General features: G+C 39.7%; 3 protein-coding genes across 4 annotated transcripts; all 3 read left to right on the forward strand.

Annotated features, from left to right (window-relative positions):
• The first annotated feature begins 484 nt into the window (after window positions 1-484).
• On the forward strand, window positions 485-27831 carry LOC129433777 (UDP-glucuronosyltransferase 2A2-like). The gene is made up of 2 exons (XM_055192422.2): window positions 485-613; window positions 25955-27831. Exon 2 carries the CDS (start codon window positions 25962-25964, stop codon window positions 27540-27542), a length of 1581 nt encoding a protein of 526 aa, XP_055048397.2. The 5' UTR covers window positions 485-613; window positions 25955-25961; the 3' UTR covers window positions 27543-27831.
• LOC129433776 (UDP-glucuronosyltransferase 2C1) lies at window positions 488-4778 on the forward strand. The gene is made up of 2 exons (XM_055192420.2): window positions 488-613; window positions 2249-4778. Exon 2 carries the CDS (start codon window positions 2256-2258, stop codon window positions 3837-3839), a length of 1584 nt encoding a protein of 527 aa, XP_055048395.2. The 5' UTR covers window positions 488-613; window positions 2249-2255; the 3' UTR covers window positions 3840-4778.
• LOC129433778 (UDP-glucuronosyltransferase 2A2-like) lies at window positions 493-9544 on the forward strand. Of its 2 annotated transcripts, none has more exons than XM_055192423.2 (2): window positions 493-613; window positions 7829-9544. In XM_055192423.2, the coding sequence occupies exon 2, from the start codon at window positions 7836-7838 to the stop codon at window positions 9414-9416; it is 1581 nt and encodes a 526-aa protein (XP_055048398.2). In that variant the 5' UTR covers window positions 493-613; window positions 7829-7835; the 3' UTR covers window positions 9417-9544. The 2 variants fall into 2 exon arrangements, with proteins under 2 accessions (XP_055048398.2, XP_073724865.1); XM_073868764.1 differs by lacking the exon at window positions 493-613 and adding an exon at window positions 5695-7459 and having other exon boundaries at window positions 7903-9544.
• Window positions 27832-27881: the final 50 nt, after the last annotated feature.

Here is a 27881-nt window from a genome sequence, read left to right on the forward strand (position 1 = left end):
TACTTTTTTCAAAAAGAACATATGTGGACTTTTAAAAGGTTATAGGTGCTAATGTGACCTCATGCAAAGTTTAATGGTATTGTGTTACACTTTTGTACATTGTCCATTTATTCTATTGGTGATCATCTTACACTGTTGGATTGTCCGTTCATGAATCACAGTACAGACGTCAGAATTAAACCCGGCTTGAATTTCCCTCCATTCATTCTGCCTGTTACACAACCAGCTTAAACAATATCACTAAATGCACCCATTTAGTTCAGTGCTCCACTGGAATGTTCTCAGTAGATTTTAGCTTCATCTTCAATCTTTACAAATTAAGAGAGCAGAAATTTAATCTGATCGTGTGGAGTTGTGTAACACAAAATTAAATAATAATAATAATTTGTTTTGCCCATCTGATGTTTTGTTGGTTGTGGTACATGATCTTTGAACCCTATTATATGGGCATTTATCAACTGTTCCCGCCCAAAAGCACCTGATAGGGGTTTGCCTCACGCATTCAAAGAACCTTTACCCTATACGTTTAGAAAGGCTTGTAAAGCAGCATAATAAATACTGAGGATTTAAACTCCTGAGGTGAATTTAAAGGAGTACAAGTGCATGTTTTCAGGTGAGGTTTGAAATATCTTCTGAATATTTTTGATAGGATTTGAGTTGTTTACATTTGTTGATTATCACTAAATCAAATGATGTTTTACAGAATTTTAATGTTTATATAACATTACATAACATACAAATATGCAGCGTTTTTGTCAAATCAATATAAATTTTTATATTACCTTAACTTAAAAAATATATATAGGTTAAACAATTTCAACTTTTTTTTATAAGTTATGTCAACTTTTCATAAGCCATATAATATATCTAGCTGTTTCCATTTTGTTGTTGGTGGGGTTTTTTTTAAAGAAAATTTTATTTTAACTTTAAAACTAAATAACATTTGCTGTTTGTTTTACAAAAATGAAAAGAATGAGATGCTTTTACTGTGAGAGATAAACAGACTCGTAAGACATTAAGATTTTGATTAAATAAAAATAGAGAGAATACTTTGAGTCTCCGACATCACACGCATGCAACAGCAATAACAGATGGGTGTGGAATCATGGAGGGTAAATAATGACAACAGTTTAAAAGGGTTAAAAATCATTATTTTAAAAAAATGACTACAGTGATGTAAACAAGTATAAGACTCTAATCACAATTAACTCGTTCCCAGCCAGCCATTTTATAAAAAAAGTTGCCCATCAGCATGTTTTGTGATTTTCACAAATGTTTCACAAAATGCCTTTCAGGAAAATGTTATTCTAAAAATATATAACATACAAATATATCAAATGAAATAATAGACCCTCTGCTTTCAAACAAACAATAAACGAATTTTTTTTCATCCTATCCATATTTTTTCCATAGCTTATAAACGCTTAAATGTTGGTTTTAATACTAAGAATAATAAATAATTATTTAAAAGAAAACTTTTTTAGCAAAAAGCTGAAATAATTGTGAGAAAATTTTGTGAGAGATCAGATTCAGAACGATTATCAAAACATACACAGAGTTTAAAATTAGTAAATAAAATTTTGGCTTCAGTTTTTTCATAAATTTAGTAAGTGCATTTCAAAAAAATTATATAAAAAAATGTCTTAGTATTTTTGTCTTGTTTTTAGTAAAAATTCTTAAATTAATATGATTTTTCTTGATGTGCAAAACGACCCAAGAAAATAAGTCTATAGTTTTTAGACCAGAAATATTAGACCAAATTTTTTTGCCTACCCCATTGGCAGTTTTTTTATGCACAAAATCACTTACATTTTATATTTTTGGTCTAAAAACTAGACTTATTTTCTTGGGTCGTTTTGCTCATCAAGGAAAAGCATCTTAATTTAAGATTTTTTTTCTTAAAAATCATTTTTTGCAGTGCGGATATAGTGGATAATTGCGGTATTGTAGATTAACATAAAATTCATCAGGAACATTTTTTAAGCAAATGTTTTCTCTTAATTGATGTGATAACTCGTCAATGGCGGGGAAAGAGTTAAACACTACATTTTAATCTAGAGCGACTTTTAAGAAAACTTCATAAAAATATTACAATTTCAGAAATTGTATAACTATAACAATAACCTGGTACCTATGATGTTAAATAAGAAGAATGGGAACTTCCCTCCCTATTTGTTTATGAGGTTTTTTTACACGTTTGTTGTCTTTATTTCATTTATTTCTATTTTATCATGATCTTTCATTAAAGGTTGTGTATGAAGATGCATCATTCAGTCTGTGTCAGTTTGCTGACACTGTTATGCGCATTGCTTGGGGCAGACGGTGGTAAAGTGTTGGTGTGTCCACTAGACGGAAGTCACTGGGTGAACATGAAGGTCCTTATTGAGGAACTGTATAGCAGAGGACACAATGTAACAGTGTTGAGACCTTCAAACAGCTGGTATATCAAGACAGAGTCACCTTTCTACAATTCTCTCACCATTCCAAACACAGGAGGGTTCGATGAGGAGTTTTTAAATTCGTTGATCGGCCAGCTCTTAAAAATCAAAAGAGATGGGAATTCTTTTTGGCACCAAATTCAACTGGAGTACGAAATTATCATTAAATTTAAAAGCGTGTATGAAGACATGGTTCATATGATTGAGAGAATGTTTGAAGATGAAGCCATGATGACATTAATCAGGGATGCAAAATTTGATGTGGTTTTGTCAGACCCGGCTGCTGGAAGTGGCTCAATACTGGCTCACAAATTTAACATTCCTCTGGTTTTTAACGTTCGGTGGACGATTGCCGGAGAGGGGCATTTTGCCATTGCTCCTTCACCTTTATCTTACGTTCCTATACCAGGAGCGAAGTTAACCGATAGGATGTCATTTATCCAACGGGTCAAGAATGTTTTGACTTACATTTTTACCGTGATTCAGTTTGCAATAGTGTCCAAACCCTGCTACAATTCCTTCTGTAGCAGACATTTTGGTCCTGATGTTGATATCATCTCCCTACTACAGAATGCAGATATCTGGCTCATGAGAAATGACTTTACTTTTGAGTTTCCAAGACCAACAATGCCAAATGTGATCTATATGGGCGGCTTTCAGTGCAAACCTGCAAAGCCACTTCCAGCTGATCTTGAGGAATTTGTGCAGAGCTCTGGAGAGCATGGAGTCATTATCATGTCTTTAGGCACCCTTATTGCTCATCTTCCACAGGACGTCACCAATGAGATCGCTGTGGCTTTTTCTCAACTTCCTCAAAAAGTTATTTGGAGATACACAGGACCGCGACCTGAAACTCTTGGAAACAACACATTACTTTTGGATTGGCTCCCTCAAAATGACCTGCTTGGACATCCCAAGACTAAAGTATTTGTGGCACATGGTGGCACCAATGGAATTCAGGAAGCCATTTACCATGGGGTGCCTATTTTGGGTCTCCCTTTAGTGTTTGATCAACCTGACAATCTGTTCAGAATGGAAGCAAAGGGTACAGCAAAAGTTGTAGATATTGCAACTCTGGACAGGACTGTATTTCTAGAAGGATTAAAAGAGGTCTTGTATAATTCATCTTATAGAGAAAACATGCAGAGACTGTCCAGACTTCACCGTGATCAGCCAATGAAACCTCTTGATCGTGCTGTTTTCTGGATTGAGTTTGTCATGAGGAACGGTGGGGCTCCTCATTTACGAACGCAGTCTTTCAGAATGTCCTGGATCGCTTACCACTCCATAGATGTTATTTTGACTTTAATGGTGGCAGTTTTCATTTTTGTATTTTTTGCAATATATGCATTAAGGTTTCTTTTGAGAGTTTTATTCAGAAAGAAAGTAAAACATGAGTGATGGAAATACGAACTGGAAATAAAATATGTAGATCGTCTGAGATGAACATAATGTTTTAGGAATTTTGTACACAAATCTAGAAATCCAAACAATAGCATTAAAATTATAATTTAAATCAAATTTTGTCTCGTCAGGTGTTTTACTGAATCTTATACTCACTGTTTAGAGCTGAACCACTGGTGTTACACTTACAAATGATTGTTGTTGGTTGGTAAATATTAGCCACAGTAATTGCTAATCACAGTAATCTTTATCAGCGTGTAGCGTTTACTATCTAACAAAGTCCTTTAAACATCATAAAGTCAAGGCAAAAGGTTATAGGCACAAGATACATTATCACTCCAGGCTGTCATGCATGGTAAGACTGTCATGCATGCAGGCCTGTCGCAACAAGGCAAGCAAACCAAGCAATTGCTTGGGGCCCCGAGCTGGCCTGGGGCCCCAAGACAATGACTGGTTAAGAATAAAATGCAACGACAAACTGTGTGAGCGCCCCTTTGATAGTCAATGCAGTAAAGTGCAATGACACGGTTATCGGGATCCCTCTCAAGAGGGCCCCTCTCAGTAGTCGCTGACAGCAGCCAGCCAACCACGTGATCTCTGCTGTCCTCTGCTATCAAGTACAACTAAATTCTATTTAAGCTGATAATAGTTAGTTTTACTGCCATTGTAAACCATTTTTATTTATATAAAGTGTGGGTAAACTTAAACTGTATGGCTATGCTGTTGTTCCTGTAGGCTTTGTGTGCGTGTGGGGGGCCTCCGTGTCCATTTTGCTTGGGGCCCCCAAATTCCTTCAAACGGCCCTGCATGCATGGTAAGACTGTGTCATCCCGTAGCCCAAGCTTGGTTGCTTAATTGAGCTAAGCAGGGTTAAGGCTGATCAGTACCTGGATGGGAGACCTCTTGGGCAAACTAGGTTGGTGTCAGTGAGACCAGCAGGGAGTGCTCACCTTGTGGTCCCCAGTATAGTGATTGGGACACTACACTGTCAAAAAGCACTGTCCTTCAGATTAGAGGTTAAACCAAGGTCCTGACTCTCTGTGGTTGTTAAAAATCCCAGGATATACTTTGGAAAAAAGTAGGGGTATACACTGGCAACCTGGCCAAATCTGCCCATTGGCCTACTAATCAACCCAATATATAAAGGCTATATCACTCTGTTTATCTCTTCGCCAATAATGGTGGGTGTTCTGGTGCAGTATGTCGTCCCATCATCCAGGTGGATTCTGCACGTTGATGGTGGTTGAGAAGAATTCCCGTTTCCATGTGTAAAGTGCTGCAGAAAAGAGCTATATAAATATATAACATTCTAGTCTATAACCATTTAGTCTAACATATTAATTTATATGATATTCTTTCTGTTAAAGGTGGTGAAAGAAAATGCATCCTGCAAAATGATTGGTTTGTTTGTTATGTTCTTTTTTTGAGGGCGCACAATGCGAAGTTTTGTATGTAGCTTGTCATGTGTGTGGTTTGTAATTTCAGGGAATGTGTTCTGCGCTTTGAGAGATCGTGTGTGCATCATGTGTCGTGCCAAGGTAAGTGCCTGCTGCGTCTAAAGGGTTTATGATAAAAGAGACGCTCGCGTTTGCCACATACCCGCCTAATCTCATGCGTAATCAGAGTTTACTGTTAAGGAAGTGTCTAGAGTGTATTTTGGGAACGTGAGTGTCTCTTTTATCATAAACTGTTTTGACACGTCTGCAGCAGGCACTTATTTTGACAAAACACGTGATGCACACATGATCTCTCGACACGCAGGACACATATTTTGGAAAAGGGAACCTCACACGTGACAATCCGAACACTTATTAGCGCATCTGCGCATTGTGGAGTTGTATTCGAAAGGTAACAGTCTCCTTACTACACCTACAATACTGTGGATATTGGTAAAATTAAAGATGATTTTATGTTGAAGTTTCTTCCTCATGTACTGCAAAATAGACGGACAGCAATTTGTCCAGGGTCCTTCTTTCTGCCACTGCCACCAGTAAATCCAGTTCTGACCCTACTACTGAGCCAGCTCTCCTTACCAGTCTGTCCAGTCTGCCAGCATCTCTCTTCTTGCTGCTTCCTCCCCAATAAACTACACCATAAAAGAGGAAGCTCGTCACCACAGACTGGTAAAACATCTGCAGTAGTTTTTTTGCAGATTTTGAAGGACCCTAGCGTTCTCAAAAAATACAGACGGCTCTGTCCTTTTCTGCAGAGAGAGTCCATATTTGCTGTCCAATCCAGCTCGTCATCCAGTTAAAGCCCCAAATATTTCTCACTACCTCCACATCAACTCCCTCAATGTACACAGGCTGGAAATGTGGTTTCTTCCTTCTGAAGTCCACTACTAGTTCCTTGGTCTTGGACAAGTTTAGCTGCAGATGATTGATCCCGCACCACCTCACAAAGTCCTCCACTAGTCCCCTGTACTTTTGAGTTTCCAAGACCAACAATGCCAAATATCATCTATATGGGCGGCTTCCAATGCAAACCTGCAAAGCCACTTCCAGCTGATCTTGAGTAATTTGTGCAGAGCTCTGGAGAGCATGGAGTCATCATCATGTCTTTAGGCACCCTTATTGCTCATCTTCCACAGGATGTCACCAATGACATAGCAGTGGCTGTTTCTCAACTTCCTCAAAAAGTTATTTGGAAATACACAGGACTGTAATCCTTGGAAACAACACATTACTTGTAGATTGGCTCCCTCAAAATGACCTGCTTGGACATCCTAAGACTAAAGTATTTGTGAATGGCCTTAAAACTTCTGATGTCAGCCGGAAATGTGACGCTCCTTACCATGTTTGAAAGATTCGCTCACAGTGCAATGTTAACAGGAGTTAACTTACAGGCTTTATGATAATGTCGGTCTTGGGTCTACATCACTAATCCCAGGAAGTAAACTGTTGCATACAATCTGTGTGTTTGTTGTAGTCCAAGAAAATAGATTTATGCTTGGAGACGATAACTCGCATCATCGTTTATTTTGGGGTTTGTACCTTTTGCATATTGTTAACATGTACTAATACACATTTGCATACCAAAAGAAATGTAAAATCATAAATAGGACAATAGGTGCCCTTTCAAAAGAAAATAAAACGTGAATGATATGCAAACTGGAAATTTCTGAATATTGAAGCATGTGTTTGTCTAAACAATTTTTTAATTAGGTTTGTCTGAATTTGTTAAAACAAACATTTTATTGATTAAAAATGCTTAAAGGCGGAGTCCACAATGTTTGAAAGCCAATGTTGATATTTGAAATCACCTAAACAAACACGCCCCTACCCCAACAGAATCTGGACCTTCTGTTTATAGACCCGCCCCACACATACGCAACCCGGCAAGGATGTCGGTTAGTAGACACGCTCCTTACTGCTGATTGGCTATAAGTGTGTTTTGGTAGTCAGCCCGTCTCCTTCTCCAAAGCGTATTTCAAACATCGTGGACTCCGCCTTTAATTAAAAGATTTTATTACACGGCTCGTTGGAATGCTTGATTTTGATTGGCCAATCACAACATTTGCAGGTTTGTTATTTTCCAACTATCAACCGCTCAAAACTAACAGCACATGGACATGGTTACCCAGATGCTGCAAATAATTTTGACATTTACAGTTTATTAAAACACAAAATTAAATATAAATGTCTTTTAATAACAAACATTACATTATATTTACAAATTATAAAACCAAATGTGTTTGTGACATTTGAACGTTTTGTCTTATCTTAAAACCGAAAGTAAACAGGTTTTCCTTCCTAAAGGTCTGCATTCATTAAAAATGTGCAAATAAAATATTTTTTTAAATAAATGTTTGATGTTCCTTACCTTACTTATGAGGTAAATAGCCATGTAATAATAAGCAAGATAATGTACAGGGAGCTAGTTGTTTTCGCAAAATAAGCCCCTTCAGTGAACTATATATATATATAGTTTGATAAATCTTATTTACTCTGTAACATATTAATTTAGATTATAACCTCTTTTTAAAGGTTTACAATGAAGATGCATCGTACCAGTCTTCTTAAATTGTTTGGCCTGTTATCTGCTCTGTCAGGATCTTACGGTGGTAAAGTTTTGGTTTTTCCTGCTGGTGGAAGCCACTGGATCAATATGAAGGTCCTCATTGTGGAGTTGCATTCAAAAGGTCACATTTTCACAGTGATCCGAGGATCTGATAGTTGGTACATTGAAGAGCAGTCTCCTTATTACACCTCCATTACTGTGGATATTGGCAAATTTGATGATGATTTCATGTTGAAGTTTATTCCTCGTTTACTGAAGATCCAAAGACAAGGAAGAACATTTTGGAATGAAATGACACTTGTTTATGAGATGTATGGCAGGTTATTAGAAATGCACCAGAAAATATGCGATATGACAGCCAAAATGTTTAATAATGAGACATTGATGAATTCACTGGAGGAGGCCAAATATGATCTTGTTCTTACTGATCCTGCTATTGGAGCTGGAGTGTTAGTGGCACATCGTCTTGGACTCCCGCTTGTGTTAAATGTCCGTTGGACCACGTATGGTGAAGCACATTTTGATATAGCTCCATCTCCCCTATCTTATGTGCCTGTTACAGAGTTTCAACTTACTGACAAAATGACATTTATTCAAAGAGTCATGAATGTGGTGACATATATAATTGTTCTTTATCAAAATTCAAAATACTTTGCTTATCCTTACGAAGAGTTCACCAAGAAATATTTCGGTCCAGGTGTTGATTTCGCCTACTTACTACGGAATGCAGATATCTGGCTTATGAGAAATGACTTCACTTTTGAATTTCCAAGACCTACAATGCCAAATATCATCTATATGGGCGGCTTCCAGTGCAAACCTGCTAAGCCACTTCCAGCTGATCTTAAGGAATTTGTGCAGAGCTCTGGAGAGCATGGAGTCATCATCATGTCTTTAGGCACCCTTATTGCTCATCTTCCACAGGACGTCACCAATGAGATCGCTGTGGCTTTTTCTCAACTTCCTCAAAAAGTTATTTGGAGATACACAGGACCGCGACCTGAAACTCTTGGAAACAACACATTACTTGTGGATTGGCTCCCTCAAAATGACCTGCTTGGACATCCCAAGACTAAAGTATTTGTGGCACACGGAGGCACCAATGGAATTCAAGAGGCCATCTACCATGGGGTGCCTATTGTGGGTCTTCCTTTAATATTCGATCAACATGACAATCTGTTCAGAATGCAAGCAAGGGGAACAGCAAAGGTTCTAGATTTTGCAACCCTGGACAGGACTGTATGTCTAGATGCATTAAAGGAGGTCTTGTATGATTCATCTTACAGAGAAAACATGCAGAGACTGTCCAGACTTCACCGTGATCAGCCAATGAAACCTCTTGATCGTGCCGTCTTCTGGATTGAGTTTGTCATGAGAAATGGAGGAGCTCCTCATTTACGAACACAATCTTTCAGAATGTCCTGGATTGCTTACCACTCAATAGATGTTATTTTGACTTTAATTGTCGCAGTTTTTACATTTGTATTTTTGACTGTTTATATAATCAGACACTTTTGTTTTGTTTTAATCAGAAAGAAAAAGAAATGTGAGTGATATGCAGACTGAATAAAAAACAGCCATGTTTTTTTTTTCAATTATAATAACATGTGTTTGTCTTTCTACAATTATTTGGAAAAATGTTTTGGTTACATCTGTTAAATAAAGATGTTTTCTGTTACTTACTTATTGTTTTTTTTTATTGTATAAAACTGAAGTCTTATTATCTATTATATTTTTTATTAATAACCATGAGTGACTGTTTTACAAAGTTCTCTCCTACAATTAATTTCACCTTTGCATTTATGATCAATATGTGAAAATCTTTACTTTTCCAGTTTTGCTTTTGCTTTTTTTTAACTAATTTTTGCCTGAAAGTGGATTATAGATGCAATAAATGCCATGATATTTCAAAATAATACCCAGCAAGCAAATATGCTTTAAAAAGACATCTTTCCAAACACAGCCCAGACATCAAGCAAAATTAAAAAATGTAACCAAAATATTGATTTTGTTTACATGATGGAATCTTACCGAGCCCCTAAGGTGACATTGGAGTAAAAAAATGTAAAGTTTAGTTTAATGTGCTCACGTGAAACTTTTGTGTGTGCACGTGAAACAATTGCGTGCTCACGTGAAATTTTCACGTGTGCACACGAAACCAAACTTTATTAAATTTTTGCTCCATGTCCCCTTAGGGCCTCCGTAGAATCTCCCATATTATTTATGTAACCAAATTCAAGTGTGTTTTTGCTAGAAATGGGCCAGACTATATCAAGTCTATAGTTAAAGGAATAGTCCACTCATTTTCAATACCAAAATATGTTATTAACTTAACTAAGAATTGTTGATACATCCCTCTATCATCTGTGTGCGTGCACGTAGGCGCTGGGGCGCCCTGCGACGCTTCGATGGCATTTGGCTTGGCCCCATTCATTCGGTGGTATCATTTGGAGATGGAGTTGGAGGTGACCGAGCGCATCGACGTTTTTCCTATTTAAGACGAGTAGTTATACGAGCAAGTTTGGTGGTACAAAATAAAACGTAGCGCTTTTCTAAGCGGATTTAAAAGAGGAACTATATTTTATGGCGTAATAGCACTTTTGGGAGTACTTCGACTCACCTGAAAAGTCCGCTCCCCTTCTCACCCTCATAATGGGAGAGGGAGGGTGTTACTGCGCCGAGTCGAAGTACTCCCAAAAGTGCTATTACGCCACAAAATATAGTTCCTCTTTTAAATCCGCTTAGAAAAGCGCTACGTTTTATTTTGTACCACCAAACTTGCTCGTATAACTACTCGTCTTAAATAGGAAAAACGTTGATGTGTTTGGTCACTTCTAACTTCATCTCTAAATGGTACCATTCAATGAATGGGGCTAAGCTAAATGCTATCGAAGCGTCGCAGCGCGCTCCAGCGCTTACGTGCACGCACACAGATGATAGAGGGATGTATCAACAATTCTTAGTTAAGGTAATAACATATTTTAATATTGAAAATGAGTAGTGTAACCCACAGTTCAAATAGAAACATAAATAATATTAGTGAAATAAATAATATATATAATAATATATAATATAATTAATAAATAGCAATAAATAGATAAATACGTTATTTAGAAACCACACTATATATTAAAATATTGATTTTGTAAAAGTTTTAATTCTTTTAATGATGTTGAACCATCCCTTTAGTTTAATATCACTCTGCCCCTTTAAGACACTTTCACAGTTATGCACGAGCTGTTTTGTTTTGTTTTTTAACATTAACGGCAGACGCTAACGGAAATCGATAAGATACACACGGAATCCAGACACCTTTAACTAAACTCCAAAATTAGGCTTATTTAACACTTCTAATATTTTGTTCATCAAAAATCAACCCTATAACATCTTAGCGGTGGTTTTGAGGAGTGTTTTGAAGACGGTTTTGGTGAGTTTCACTGTGTTTTATTGTGTATTGAGTTCAATATATTACAGTGTAACAAGTTATCGGTGTACAATCTATGTGTATCAGCTTATGAATGTTTTATGTTAAAAAAGGGAAATGTATGTAATATTAAGATTATTCCCTTATACTTTGACATTGTATATTGATTTATTTGTATTTTGGGAAACGGCAAAGCAAATTGTTTGATGTTACCATGGTGACTGTGATATAAACAGGTTACTGTTATATACGAAATGTGTATCTTGTCCACTAGATGGCAATAGAGTGTGGAGTATGTGAGCATGTGTTAGTACTGAAGAAGAGTTGTTGTGGACTTATGCAAGCACGAGCTGTGAATGTAGTCGCTGGATGTTCCTGTACGTTTCATAATATATGATGTTAATAAAGTAGAAACATTTAGACAAGTGTAGCTTTATTAAAACATTACATGGTGTCAGAAGTGGAGCGCTATTGACGCGATGGCAAAGTTTCAACCCCCGGACAATTTTGACTTCAGCCACCCAGAAAGATGGCCAGAATGGCGTCAAAGGTTTCACCGCTACAGAATAGCCACTAAACTGGATAAGGAAGAGGCTGAAGTACAGGTCTGTACGCTGCTTTATTCGATGGGAAAAGAAGCGGAACAAGTGTATCAGACATTTACGTTCGGAGAGGGTGAGAGAGAAAGAGAGAATTATGATAACGTGATCAAGAAGCTTGATGACTACTTTGTGCCAAAAGTTAATGTTATTCATGAGCGTGCACGATTTCACATGAGAGTTCAGAGGCCAGGGGAAATGGCCGAAGAATATATTCGCAGCCTGCATGAGCTAGCCGGTACATGTGACTTCGGGGCAGCAAAGGATGAAAACATTCGCGATCGGCTTGTGATCGGGATTTTAGACAGAAAACTGTCGGAAAAGCTTCAATTGATGCCCGATTTGACACTCAAACACGCCATAGAGCTCGTGAGACAGTCTGAACAGGTACGTGGACACGTTAACGAGCAAGCAGCATGTGTTACTCAAATCAGCGAAGTGACTGGTGCCCGAGGAAAACCACATTACAATGAAAGAGGTAGACAACATATTGGCTCAAAACGGAATCAGACAGAGCAGGCAACAGAACGGAGATGTAAAAGATGTGGAAGAAATCATGGAAAAGGGGACATATGCCCAGCAAGAGGTGCTGAATGTCGCAAATGCAGAAAAAAGGGTCACTTTGCTGCAGTTTGTAGAACCCGAGCAGTCCATGAAGTCTTCAAACCACCAGAGGGCAGCAACGTCACACATTTCCTTGGTGAGTTGACACAAATAAATGATGTAAATGGAGCATGGATGGTCACACTTTCAATTCAAGGCACAGACATTGACTTTAAAATCGACACAGGTGCAGACATAAGTGTAATTTCAGAGAAAACGTTCTCTGTTCTGCAGTACAAGCCACAACTCAAAAATGCAAAAGTGAAACTTGAGAGCCCTGGGGGTACTTTGCACTGCAAAGGACAGTTTAAAGCCGTCACAGCCTACAAAGATAAGCAGTACAGTTTTGATACATTTGTCGTGGCTGGCCCCCACATAAACAATCTTCTTGGGCGAGATGCAGCCAGTGCTATGGGCTTAGTGAAGAGGTTGGAAGAGCTTCAGCCCATTTCCTCACCTGAACTTGGTTTAGTAAAGATCAAACCTATCAAAATCTGCTTAAAAGAGAATGCAGTACCCTACAGTGTACACACTGCACGTCGAGTGTCCCTACCTTTACTTTCAAAAGTCAAGGCAGAGCTGGAGAGAATGGTTAAATGTGGTGTTATTCAAGAAATCACTGAACCTACTGAATGGTGCGCCCCTATGGTGGCCGTTCCTAAGAAGACGGGACAAATCAGAATCTGCGTCGATCTAAAGCAACTGAATAAAGCTGTCCAAAGGGAGAAATTTGTGCTGCCAACGATCGACGACATTCTTCCTAAGTTAGCACATGCTCAAGTTTTCTCACTCCTAGATGCTGCCAGTGGTTTCTGGCAACTGCCACTTGATATGGACTGTGCAAAACTAACCACATTTATCACTCCTTTTGGGAGATATTTCTTCCGAAGGCTCCCATTTGGAATAACTAGTGCACCAGAAATCTTTCAACGTGAAATGTCAGCAATCCTCAACGACCAAGAAGGAGTCGCTGTGTTCATGGATGATATTTTAGTTTATGGCAACACTCCTGAGCAACATGAGCAGCGATTGCAGAGGGCTCTGACAGCCATTGATCGGGCAGGTTTGCAGCTGAATAAGGAAAAGTGTCTACTGAGACAGAAACAACTCAAGTATTTAGGACACGTCATAGACAAGGATGGCATACGACCTGATACAGCCAAAGTCGAAGCTATTACAAACCTGGAAAAGCCACAGAACATCTCAGAACTACGGCGAATGCTGGGAATGATTCACTACCTGGGCAGGTATGTTCCTCATCTCTCAGACATCATTCGACCTCTCAATGAGCTGTTAAAACGTGATGTCATCTGGTACTGGGGTCATGTGCAAGAGGAGGCGTTTAATAACGTGAAACAAGTAATCACAGAAGCTCCTGTTCTTGCGTTTTACGATGTCACGAAGCCCACGGTTGTCAGCGCAGATGCCAGCAGCTACGGTCTGGGGGGCGTCTTGCTGCAAGACCACGACGGACAGCTAAAACCAGTGGCATACTGCTCCAGGGTGCTGACAGATGCTGAAAAACGGTATGCCCAGATCGAAAAAGAGTGCTTGGCAGCCGTGTGGTCCTGTGAGAAATTTTCACGATTCTTGTATGGACTGGAAAGTTTTGTGTTGCAAACTGACCATAAACCACTTATTCCGTTGATCAATGCAAAGGATTTGGATGCAGTTCCCCTCAGATGTCAGAGGCTGTTACTGCGAATGATGCGGTACAACCCAGAGGCTCAGTATGTACCAGGTAAACAACTGGTGGTCGCCGACACGCTGTCTCGACACCCTCAGCCCACCATTTCAGCAGACGTCTCTGAACTAGTGCTGGAAGTGGAGTCTTACGAAAATGTTGTCAGTGATGCATGGCCAATTTCTCAACCTAAGCTGGACTCTGTGAAAAGAGAGACAGGACTGGATCATGACCTACAAATGGTGAAGAAGTACGTGGCTGATGGCTGGCCTAGATATGCAGCCAATGTCCCTCAAGATTTAAAATCATACTACAGTGCACGTCATCACCTGTCAGTTTTCCAGGACCTTGTGCTCTATGATGATAGGATCATAATTCCCCAAACAATGAGGTCAGACATACTCCAGAGGTTGCATAGCGGTCACCAAGGCATTGTGAAATGCAGGGAAAGAGCGAAATGTAGTGTGTGGTGGCCAGGCTTAAGTAAAGAAATCCAGTCGCTTGTTAATAACTGCAAAGACTGTCTGGAAACAAGACCTACCCAGAAAAAGGAGCCACTTCTAACCACTCCCCTGCCAAACCGCCCATGGGAGAAAATTGGTGCTGATATATGTGAAGTGGATAAGCAGCATTATTTGATAGTTGTGGATTATTTCTCGAGGTATATTGACATAGCTCATCTTTCAGACTTGTCAGGAAAAACAACACGTGCGTGTTTGCAGAACATGTTCGCACGATGGGGCTGTCCCAACGTTTTGTTTTCGGACAATGGGCCTCAGTTTAGTGGACGAGCTTTTAAAGACTTTGCAAAGGACTATGATTTTCAGCATATCACCTCGAGTCCTCACTATGCACAATCGAATGGTGAGGCTGAAAGAGCTGTACAAACAGCTAAAAAGATCTTGAAACAGTCAGACCCATTTGCAGCTCTAATGAGCTACCGAGCCACACCCATTCAGGCTACAGGTGTAAGTCCCTCACAGCTTATGATGGGTAGACAGATAAGAACCACTGTTCCCACATTAGAGTCAAACCTGCAGCCCGGGTGGCCAGATCTTCATCAGGTGAGAAAGTTGGATCGAAAAGCTAAAGCAAGCTATCAAAAATATTACAACAAGAGAAACAATGTTCGTACATTACCTGAGATCCTACCTGGTGCTTCTGTGGCAGTGAAATTGGATGATGAGAGAGGATGGATAAGGTCTGGAACAGTACTTGAGAAGTGTGAGTCACCGCGGTCTTACATTATCCAATCTGAGTCTGGATTACTCAGACGAAACCGGCGACATCTTATGCCTACACCCAGTGACAATGGACAAACATCTACTTCAGCTTCACAAACTCAAGTACAGCAAGAAATTGACAGTCCTGACCATTTTGCAAATGAAAAGTTTAATGCTGTTCCAAACATTCCAGAGTCTGTTGAACAACCTGTCATTAATTTACCTGAGTCTGATTCTAGCCAAGCAACAGTTCATTCACCAAACGTGGTAAAAACAAGATCTGGACGATCTGTCTTAATTCCACAGAAGTATAAAGACTTTGTGTAAATGGCTAAAGAAAACAAATAGCAAAAGAGGTTAAGTGAAAATGGCATAATAGAGAAATGTGTTAAGCTAGATCCTGTATGACTTGGTTTAAAAGTTGTTAAGTGTTATATTGTTTCATACAGTACTTTCTGTTACATGTTAAGTAACTCATAAGGAAGGGTGATGTGATATAAACAGGTTACTGTTATATACGAAATGTGTATCTTGTCCACTAGATGGCAATAGAGTGTGGAGTATGTGAGCATGTGTTAGTACTGAAGAAGAGTTGTTGTGGACTTATGCAAGCACGAGCTGTGAATGTAGTCGCTGGATGTTCCTGTACGTTTCATAATATATGATGTTAATAAAGTAGAAACATTTAGACAAGTGTAGCTTTATTAAAACATTACAGTGACAGTCAGTAACGAGAGGAATCGCAATCCTCCGTTATCAGCGTTAAACATGAGAATAAGCAGTTGTTACTGTTGAGATAATTTATTTCATTTATTTATTTGACATTTTCTTTATGGCCTGCTGTGCAGGCCAGGTTTTTTTTCCCCTACACGGAAAGTTTGTGGACAGCTCGACACCGGATCGGACCTTTGGATAATCAGCGTATTGCGAGACAGCATACGAATGAACAGATATTTCAACTGGATACTAGATGGCGAGCCAACCCAAGGATCTTTAACCTGCAAGAACTGAAACACCGCATTCTGATCGCTTACACGGTTTGACATGAACAAAGTGAACCACTGAGCTATATTCTTTTAATCACATTGGACATTGACCTTTGAAAACATCGAATTGGACGGATCCTCTGAACTGAAATTCTGAAATTGCAACACAATAATTTAGATTTATTGAATAGAGAAATTGGTGAATAGGTGAATGTATGAATGAAAATTGGTTGATGTATTGTATTTTTTTTTCTTTTATGTTTTCTGTTAAAGTGAGACTCCAAAGTGTAGCAATTGCACAAACAAAAAACATTTAAATCCTTACATTTTACCTGCAAAGAAAGAGTTAGACCCTATAAAGTGAAACAATCACACTAACATAAGCACACTAAAATACGTACCTGTTCCCTTAAAGAAGAGTTAACTTAAAAGAAAACTAGAAACAAATAGCTGAAAAATAGTTAAAGCAACTGTTCTAAAAGAGCTGATTAAAATTTAATAGACCGGTCTAAGAACAAAACTAACCAGAATAAACCCATACTTAAACCAGTTAAATCCATTTAAACTTATTTAAATAAGAAAATATTAAATATAAAGGATTTAAAATTATTTATTATACATATCGTACTGTAAATATTTATTGATTATTTATTGATCTACATTGATTATTTATTGACACATCTTTTACTGTAAATATTTATTGATTATTTATTGATCTACATTTTGTGGGGTAAATATTTATCAATACATTTATTGAATAATTTATATTTATATATTTATTTAATTATTCTATTTATCTTACTAACTTACCTATTCCATTCTTATTCCTGTTCAGTAAACTGCTAATTAATTTATACAAGTTTTCATGTCTCATGTGTCTTTTCTAATATAGCATACACCACTCAACGAACCTAGAACTGGTCCAGTAGCATAGTTATTACGATTGCAGTGACATAAGTGCTACATAAAATTTGGCGAGCCAGCAGCCAGGAGTGGTATTAATCAAAATAAAATAGAGTTAAAACTAAAGTCTAACCTTAAGGAGACATGGAAGCAGTCCAGCATAACAATGTAAAAGTCCCTAATGCTGTTATCGTTAGTGGCATTACTGATACAGAAACAGATGAAGAACTTTTTGACTTTCTTAAGCAATATGGTTCCATCGAAAGAATAATTCCAATAGACTCCACACACACAGCACACTCAGACAAGCAAGTCATTATAGAATATAGATATGGCACAGCTGTACAGGCACTTGCATCTTTATTGCCCTACACACTTGACACTAGTTCCCCAGCTAAATACAGTTACTGCATTAGAACCCTAGCTAGTGTCTACACACCTGTAGTTAGCAAAACAGCTACACAGACCTACCTCTCTGAGCTGAAGGAGATAGCAAAGCAGACTGGCAAGGACCTTGCAACTCTCCTTAAAGAAGAACTCTCCATCATCAGCAATGCTGTTGACCTCGAGAATCCCGAGACTCAAAGTGACAGCATGGAATTGAAATCACCTGAGCAACATCTTCCACAAAGAGCCACACAGGTTGGCCCTCAGAACACATTTCCAGAGCAGCATGTCCAGCCAGGCGGCGACTGGACGCCACCTCCAGCACCAGCCAAAGAGACACCATCTGTTCTGAAACTCTGTGACATGAATCCACCAGAAATTCAGAAAGTAATCATTGAACACATTGTGCGAAATGAAGACTCTGCTATGCATGTAAACACAGCCCTAAGAATCCGACCCTTTTCTGGGCATCTCCCTAGACCCAACAATGAGGCAGATTATGAGACCTGGCGCTCTAATGTGGGACTTCTTCTCAAAGACACTAGGCAATCAGACCTGCACAAATCACGGAAGCTCCTTGAAAGCCTCTTGTCACCTGCCATTGACATTGTGAAGCACCTGACACCCGAAACACCTCCAAGTGTATATCTGGATATCCTGGACTCTGCATTTAGCACCGTTGAAGATGGCGACGACCTATTTGCAAAGTATCTCAATACAATGCAAGACAGTGGTGAGAAACCCTCAACTTACCTCCAACGGCTGCAGGTGATGTTGAATGCCACCCTCAGGAGGGGGGGTGTCTCTGCAAGTGAGTTTGACAGGCAGCTTCTGAGACAATTTGTCAGAGGTTGTTGGGACAACACCTTGATATCTGAGCTGCAACTGGAGCAGAAAAAGCTAAATCCACCTACCTTTGCAGAACTGCTGCTGTTACTCCGCACAGCAGAAGACAGGCGAGCTTCCAAAGCATCTCGGATGAAGCACCATCTCAGTTCCTCAAAACCCAAGGTGTCATCCCATTACCAAGGCATTTGTGTGCAGTATGATGAAGAATGCAGTACATCGCATTTACCTTCTCCTTCACCAGAGATTCAAGATCTGAAAAGGCAAATAGCAGATTTACAAACCCAGCTTGCACGTGTCACGCAGAAAAGTCAAAGAAAGAACCAAGCTAAGCCAGCTCCCAAACTGAAGGTGCCCACACCTGGTTTTATGGGAGTTCAGACTCCCACACCTCACAGCCAAGATGAAAAGACCAACAGCAGCAGGAGACCAAAACCTTGGTACTGCTTCAGGTGCGGAGAGGATGGACACATCAAGCCACAGTGTGATGGTGAACCAAATCCCTCTCTGGTAGCCTCAAAAGGAAAGCTGTTGAAGGAAAAGCAGCAAGCATGGGATGTTGTAAACAGCACTTCAGAGCCTAAGAATTTTTAGAGCCAGTTCCTGCAGAGGGACAAACAGGGACTGGGAGACAGACAAAGTGTCCCAAACAGAAACGACGTGTTTCCAACATGTTCTCTAACTCTACCACCAAAAGACAGTCAGCAACCCTGCCCAAGGGACTGATTGGAGCACGCTGCACTGCACAAGTGACCATATGTGGCAAAGTATGCAGCTGCCTATTAGACACAGGCTCTCAAGTCACAACAATCCCAAACTCCTTCTATCAAGAAACCCTGTCTCATCTTCCCCTCCACTCATTAAGTGACTTGCTTGAGGTGGAGGGAGCAAATGGTCAGGAAGTGCCTTACCTTGGCTACATCGAAGTCACCATCAGCTTCCCTAGGAGCACCTTTGGAGTGGACATTGACGTTCCTACACTAGCGTTAATTGTACCTGATATGCGCTCAACTCTGTCATCAGTACTAGTAGGAACCAATGCTTTAGATGTTCTCTATGAGCAGTATGTAGATGTCACTCCTCAGAACTACCAGTCCCTTCCATATGGCTACAGAGCAGTCTTAAAAACTCTAGGAGCCAGACAAAGACATACTTTTGATTCAAGCATGGGGAAAGTGAGACTACACAGCAGAGACGCTGAGACCATTGCTGCCGGTCAGACAAGAGTCTTTGAAGGATCAGTGAGCTGCAGAACAACTAACTGCAGTCAGTGGGTGATAGTAGAGTCACCAACAGCAGTTTCGTTACCAGGTGGCATACTGGTAACTGACGGGCTAGCAAACCTGCCATCTAAGCAGCCCCACTGCTTACCAGTCATTCTGAAGAATGAGTCAGACCATGACATAACTCTACCCCCTAAGGCTGTGATAGCAGAGATCCATGCCATCAAGAGTGCCCAGTCTCTTCAAACTCTTGGTTCCAAACACTCAACAGACCTGACCCCCAAGAAAAAAATTGAATTTAACTTCAGTAACTCTCCAATATGTAACAAGTGGAAAGACAGAATATCCGAAAAGTTGAACTCCATGCCTGAGGTGTTCGCGCAGCACGACCTTGACTTTGGCCGTACTGACAAGATCAAACATCACATAAAGCTTAGTGACGAGACACCTTTTAAGCACAGAGCGAGGCCTATACACCCACAGGACATCGAGGCTGTACGAAACCACATCCAGCAACTCCTCCATGCAGAAGTCATCCGCGAATCTGAATCACCCTTCTCCTCGCCGATTGTGGTCGTCAAGAAGAAGAATGGCGATGTCAGACTCTGCGTGGACTATAGAAAGCTGAACTTGCAGACGATCAAAGATTCATACGCCTTACCCAATCTGGAGGAGTCCTTTTCAGCATTGACGGGATCAAAGTGGTTCTCAGTGCTCGATCTCAAATCTGGATTTTACCAGATCGAAATGGAGGAGCAAGACAAGCAGAAAACTGCATTTGTCTGTCCACTTGGATTCTATGAATTCAACCGGATGCCTCAGGGGATAACAAATGCCCCAAGCACATTCCAGAGGCTCATGGAACGCTGCATAGGAGGATTGAACATGAAGCAGGCTCTCGTCTTCCTGGATGACTTGATTATCTTCTCCTCAACACTACAAGAGCATGAGGAAAGTCTGATGCGGGTGCTCAACCAGTTGAAAGAGTTCGGCCTGAAGTTATCGCCCGAGAAATGCAAATTCTTCCAGACCTCCGTGAAGTACTTAGGACACATTGTGTCTGAGAAGGGAGTTGAAACAGACCCAGAGAAAATAACAGCTTTAAAAACCTGGCCAAGACCAACTAAACTGAAAGAACTGAGAGCATTCTTGGGATTCTGCGGTTACTACCGTAGGTTCGTTAAGGACTATTCAAAGATTGTGAAGCCTCTCAATGCCCTCACTGCTGGATATCCCCCATTGAGAAAAGGCTTTAAGACCACAGTGAATAGTGAGAAGTACTACAATCCAAAAGACCTCTTTGGTGACAGATGGACCACCACTTGCCAAACAGCTTTTGACACTCTCATCGAGAAGCTAACCACTGCCCCTGTCCTCGGGTTTGCTGACCCCAAGTTGCCCTACATCCTGCATACAGATGCCAGCACTTCAGGTCTTGGTGCAGCACTCTACCAGGAGCAACAAGGACAGAAGAGAGTTATCGCCTATGCAAGCCGTGGTCTGTCAAGATGTGAAAGCAGGTACCCTGCCCACAAGTTGGAATTTCTTGCCCTTAAGTGGCCAATTACAGAAAAATTTCAAGACTACCTCTACGGACGCCCATTTCTTGCTGTCACTGATAGTAACCCATTGACCTACATACTTACTTCTGCCAAGCTTGATGCCACAAGCTACAGGTGGTTAGCTGATCTGTCAACCTTCGATTTCCAGCTGCAGTACAGGGCTGGGAAGCAGAATCAGGATGCAGACGGGCTGTCCAGACGTCCACATGATAGGCTACCTGATGACTCATCGTCCCGGAAAGAGATGGAGAGGATACAGCAGTTCACAAAAAGACACCTGTCAACAGAAATGGATGAAAGCACCATCAAGGCCATCTGTGAAAAGCACATGGTTCATGATGAAGGAACATTGCCTGGAACTACTTTGGTTATGTCGCTTGCCCACCATTCAAGTGCTATTCCAGAGGGTTTTGAAGAGGAATGCCAGCTAGACGGTGTGAACGTCATTCCGATGATAACACCCACTGAAATGCGGGAGAAGCAGAGGGCAGATTCTTGCATCAGTGCAGTACTCAGACAGCTGGAGCTGGGAGAAAAACCTCCACCATCTCTCAGAAAAGAACTCCCTGAGCTCTCCCTCCTCTTCAGAGAGTGGAACAGGCTGGAGATCTTAGATGGCGTCTTGTTCCGTAAGCGACAAGAGGGTGCACAGACTCACTACCAGCTTGTGTTACCTGAAGATCTGAGACCTATAGTTCTGAAGAGTCTCCATGATGACATGGGCCACATGGGTGTAGACCGGACGCTTGACCTTGTCCGCAAACGTTTCTATTGGCCAAAAATGTCAGCTGAGGTAGAGGCCAAGATCAAGACCTGTGACCGCTGCACGAGGCGTAAAGTCCCACCAGAGAAAGCTGCACCTCTTGTGAACATCACAGCCACACGACCTCTTGAGCTGGTATGCATGGACTTTCTCACCCTAGAGCCGGACTCCAGTGGCACCAAAGACATCCTGGTCATCACGGACCACTTTACGAAATATGCAGTGGCCATTCCCACCTCAAACCAGAAGGCTCAGACTGTTGCCAAATGCCTTTGGGACCACTTCATTGTCCATTATGGCATCCCAGAAAGACTCCATAGTGATCAAGGTCCAGACTTCGAGTCCCGGACTATCAAGGAGCTGTGTGACCTAGCAGGCATCCGTAAGATACGAACTACTCCATACCATCCAAGAGGTAACCCTGTTGAACGCTTCAACCGGACCCTTTTGAGCATGCTAGGCACCCTAGAGAACCAGAAGAAGAGTCACTGGCGAGAATATGTCAAGCCTTTAGTACATGCCTACAACTGTACTAGAAGTGAAGTCACTGGTTTCACCCCTTATGAACTCATGTTTGGAAGACAACCAAGGTTACCAGTAGACTTAGCATTTGGCTTACCTGTCAACTACAAGCAAGGCTCTCACTCACAGTATGTCCGCAACCTGAAGTCCCGACTAGAAGCAAGCTACAAGGTAGCAACAGAAAATGCAAAAAAGACTGCTTATCGCAATAAGGCAAGATTTGACAAGCATGTTGTTGATTCCACCCTGACTGAAGGCGACAGAGTCCTGGTGAGGAATGTTCGCCTCAGAGGCAAGCAGAAGTTGGCAGACAAGTGGGAATCTGATGTGTATGTTGTCATCAAACAGTCTGGAGACATCCCAGTCTATGTTGTGAAGCCTGAAACCAAAGATGGTCCGATACGAACTCTTCATCGAGACCTGCTACTGCCTTGTGGGTTTCTTCCTCTTACCCCAGTTGAATCTGAAGAGTCCATCAAGGAGAGACCTAGACGTCCAAGAACTCGTCAGTGCCCAAGAAGTGAACAGTCAAATGAATCTGAATGTCAAGACTCTGATTCCGAAGACCATGACATCACCTACTTTTATGGGCACGAAGCCACAGTTGTAGATACCGTTGGTGTTCACCACACCCCTGCAACCATAGAGTACTTCATGAGAAACACAGAGCCGAGGAAGCCAAGACGTTTCACAGTGTCCACCATTGAGAAAGACCTTCCAGATGTAGCTAAAGCTTTTCCTGAGGCTGCTTCTGTGATAACTGTTCCAAGTCTACCAGATGAAACCTACCTACCTGTAAATCCGCAGAATAACTTACCTGAAATGAATCCGGGAGAGAATAACTTACCTGAGATGAATCCAGGAGAGAATATCTTACCTGAGATGAATCCGGGAGAGAACACCTCGCCTGAGATGAATCTGGGAGAGAATAACTTACCTGAGATGAATCTGGGAGAGAATAACTTACCTGAGATGAATCCGGGAGAGAATAACTTACCTGAGATGAATCCGGGAGAGAATAACTTACCTGAGATGAATCCGGGAGAGAATAACTTATCTGACATGAACCTGGGAGAGAATAAGTTACCTGATGCAAATCTACAGGAAGATGCCAGAGAGAATGGAAGCCACCTAAGAAAGTCTAGTAGACACAGACAACCCACAAAGAGACTTACTTACCCCCACTTAGGAAATCCCTTAGTCACAGTAGTGCAGTCATTGTTTCAGAGTTTGAGTGCAGTCATCTCAGACTCTTTAAATGAGCCAAACTCCTGGCAGTCACATAGAGTGATGGCCGTGTAGTTGCTAATAGGATGCACAGGGACGTGCATCAGGAAAGGAGGGGAGGATGTAACCCACAGTTCAAATAGAAACATAAATAATATTAGTGAAATAAATAATATATATAATAATATATAATATAATTAATAAATAGCAATAAATAGATAAATACGTTATTTAGAAACCACACTATATATTAAAATATTGATTTTGTAAAAGTTTTAATTCTTTTAATGATGTTGAACCATCCCTTTAGTTTAATATCACTCTGCCCCTTTAAGACACTTTCACAGTTATGCACGAGCTGTTTTGTTTTGTTTTTTAACATTAACGGCAGACGCTAACGGAAATCGATAAGATACACACGGAATCCAGACACCTTTAACTAAACTCCAAAATTAGGCTTATTTAACACTTCTAATATTTTGTTCATCAAAAATCAACCCTATAACATCTTAGCGGTGGTTTTGAGGAGTGTTTTGAAGACGGTTTTGGTGAGTTTCACTGTGTTTTATTGTGTATTGAGTTCAATATATTACAGTGTAACAAGTTATCGGTGTACAATCTATGTGTATCAGCTTATGAATGTTTTATGTTAAAAAAGGGAAATGTATGTAATATTAAGATTATTCCCTTATACTTTGACATTGTATATTGATTTATTTGTATTTTGGGAAACGGCAAAGCAAATTGTTTGATGTTACCATGGTGACAGTCAGTAACGAGAGGAATCGCAATCCTCCGTTATCAGCGTTAAACATGAGAATAAGCAGTTGTTACTGTTGAGATAATTTATTTCATTTATTTATTTGACATTTTCTTTATGGCCTGCTGTGCAGGCCAGGTTTTTTTTCCCCTACACGGAAAGTTTGTGGACAGCTCGACACCGGATCGGACCTTTGGATAATCAGCGTATTGCGAGACAGCATACGAATGAACAGATATTTCAACTGGATACTAGATGGCGAGCCAACCCAAGGATCTTTAACCTGCAAGAACTGAAACACCGCATTCTGATCGCTTACACGGTTTGACATGAACAAAGTGAACCACTGAGCTATATTCTTTTAATCACATTGGACATTGACCTTTGAAAACATCGAATTGGACGGATCCTCTGAACTGAAATTCTGAAATTGCAACACAATAATTTAGATTTATTGAATAGAGAAATTGGTGAATAGGTGAATGTATGAATGAAAATTGGTTGATGTATTGTATTTTTTTTTCTTTTATGTTTTCTGTTAAAGTGAGACTCCAAAGTGTAGCAATTGCACAAACAAAAAACATTTAAATCCTTACATTTTACCTGCAAAGAAAGAGTTAGACCCTATAAAGTGAAACAATCACACTAACATAAGCACACTAAAATACGTACCTGTTCCCTTAAAGAAGAGTTAACTTAAAAGAAAACTAGAAACAAATAGCTGAAAAATAGTTAAAGCAACTGTTCTAAAAGAGCTGATTAAAATTTAATAGACCGGTCTAAGAACAAAACTAACCAGAATAAACCCATACTTAAACCAGTTAAATCCATTTAAACTTATTTAAATAAGAAAATATTAAATATAAAGGATTTAAAATTATTTATTATACATATCGTACTGTAAATATTTATTGATTATTTATTGATCTACATTGATTATTTATTGACACATCTTTTACTGTAAATATTTATTGATTATTTATTGATCTACATTTTGTGGGGTAAATATTTATCAATACATTTATTGAATAATTTATATTTATATATTTATTTAATTATTCTATTTATCTTACTAACTTACCTATTCCATTCTTATTCCTGTTCAGTAAACTGCTAATTAATTTATACAAGTTTTCATGTCTCATGTGTCTTTTCTAATATAGCATACACCACTCAACGAACCTAGAACTGGTCCAGTAGCATAGTTATTACGATTGCAGTGACATAAGTGCTACAGTAGACTATTCCTTTAACCTAGACAGTGAAAAGACTATCACTATAATTTCACTGTGATATTACTATAATACTATCACTGTAATTTATTAAATCTCATTTACTCTGTAACATATTAATTTAGATTATATTCTTTTTTTTTTAAAGGTTGACAATGAAGATGCATCACGCCAGTCTATTTATATTGTTTGGCCTGTTATCTGCTCTGTCAGGATCTTACGGAGGCAAAATTTTGGTTGTTCCTGTGGATGGAAGCCACTGGATCAATATGAAGGTCCTTATTTTGGAGTTGCATTCAAAAGGTCACAGTTTCACAGTGATCCGAGGATCAAGTAGTTGGTACATTGAAGAGCAGTCTCTTTACTACACCTCCATTACTGTGGATATTGGCAAATTTGATGATGATTTCATGTTGAAATTTCTCCCTCGTTTACTGAAGATCCAAAGACAAGGAAGAACATTTTGGAATGAAATGACACTTGCTGATGAGATGTATGGCAGGTTTGCAGAAATTCATGAGGAAATATGCAATATGACAGCCAAAATATTTAATAATGAGACATTGATGAATTCACTGGAGGATGCCAAATATGATCTTGTTCTTGCTGATCCTGCTTTTGGAGGTGGAGTGTTAGTGGCACATCGTCTTGGACTCCCGCTTGTGTTAAATGTCCGCTGGACCATGTTTGGTGAAGCACATTTTGATATAGCTCCATCTCCCCTCTCTTATGTGCCTGTAACAGGGTTACAATATACTGACAGGATGACTTTCCTTCAAAGAGTCATGAATGTGGTGATACATATAATGACTCTTTATAAAAATTCAAAGTACTTTGGTTATCCTTACAAAGAGTTCACCCAGAAATATTTTGGTCCAGATGTTGACTTCTTCTCCCTACTACAGAATGCAGATATCTGGCTTATGAGAAATGACTTCACTTTTGAATTTCCACGACCCACAATGCCAAATATCATCTATATGGGCGGCTTCCAGTGCAAACCTGCAAAGCCACTTCCAGCTGATCTTGAGGAATTTGTGCAGAGCTCTGGAGAGCATGGAGTCATCATCATGTCTTTGGGAACTGTTTTTGGTCAGCTTCTGAGTGAATTAAATGATGAGATTGCTGCCGCTTTTGCCCAGCTACCCCAAAAAGTTATCTGGAGGCATACAGGACCACGGCCCGCCACCCTTGGTAATAATACTTTGATTGTGGACTGGTTCCCTCAGAATGACTTACTTGGACATCCAAAAACTAAAGTATTTGTGGCACACGGAGGCACCAATGGACTTCAGGAAGGCATCTACCATGGTGTGCCTATTGTGGGTCTTCCTTTAGCTTTCGATCAACCTGACAATCTCTCCAGGATGCAAGCAAAGGGAACAGCAAAAGTTGTAGATATTTCAACTGTTGACAGAACCGTATTTTTAGATGCATTAAAGGAGGTCTTGTATAATACATCTTACAGAGAAAACATGCAGAGACTGTCAAGACTTCACCATGATCAGCCAATGAAACCTCTTGATCGTGCCGTCTTCTGGATTGAGTTTGTCATGAGGAACGGTGGAGCACCTCATTTACGATCACAATCTTTCAGAATGTCCTGGATCGCTTATCACTCCATAGATGTTATTTTGACTTTAATGGTGGCTATTTTCATGTTTTTATTTGTGATTGTTTACATAATTAGATATTTCGGTCTGATTTTACTCAAGAAGAAAGTAAAACGTGAGTAATGTTTGACATTTCTGTTAAAATTTTCTAATTTAGATAACATGTGATATTTTTATAAATTTAAATTAAAATACTTTAACTGGATTTGTAATTGGCGTAACCTTTTAGGTATAATAAGTATATAATTCATAATTTGAAGTGTCCATTAATTTTTTACAGTTGTACTCACTGTCCATATGGCTTTCAGTATCTAATAAGTTATTGTATTACAACCTGCCCTAATTAGGGCAAATATAATTCATATGGATGTGTGTCAGATTAAAACCAATAAAGTTTTTTCTTTATAATGTCGTTTTCCCTTTAACTCAATTAAAATGTAAATAATTTCTAGTTATTAGAAT

The sequence above is a fragment of the Misgurnus anguillicaudatus genome, chromosome 6 (genome assembly GCF_027580225.2).
Source record: "Misgurnus anguillicaudatus chromosome 6, ASM2758022v2, whole genome shotgun sequence".
NCBI lineage: Eukaryota > Metazoa > Chordata > Actinopteri > Cypriniformes > Cobitidae > Misgurnus > Misgurnus anguillicaudatus.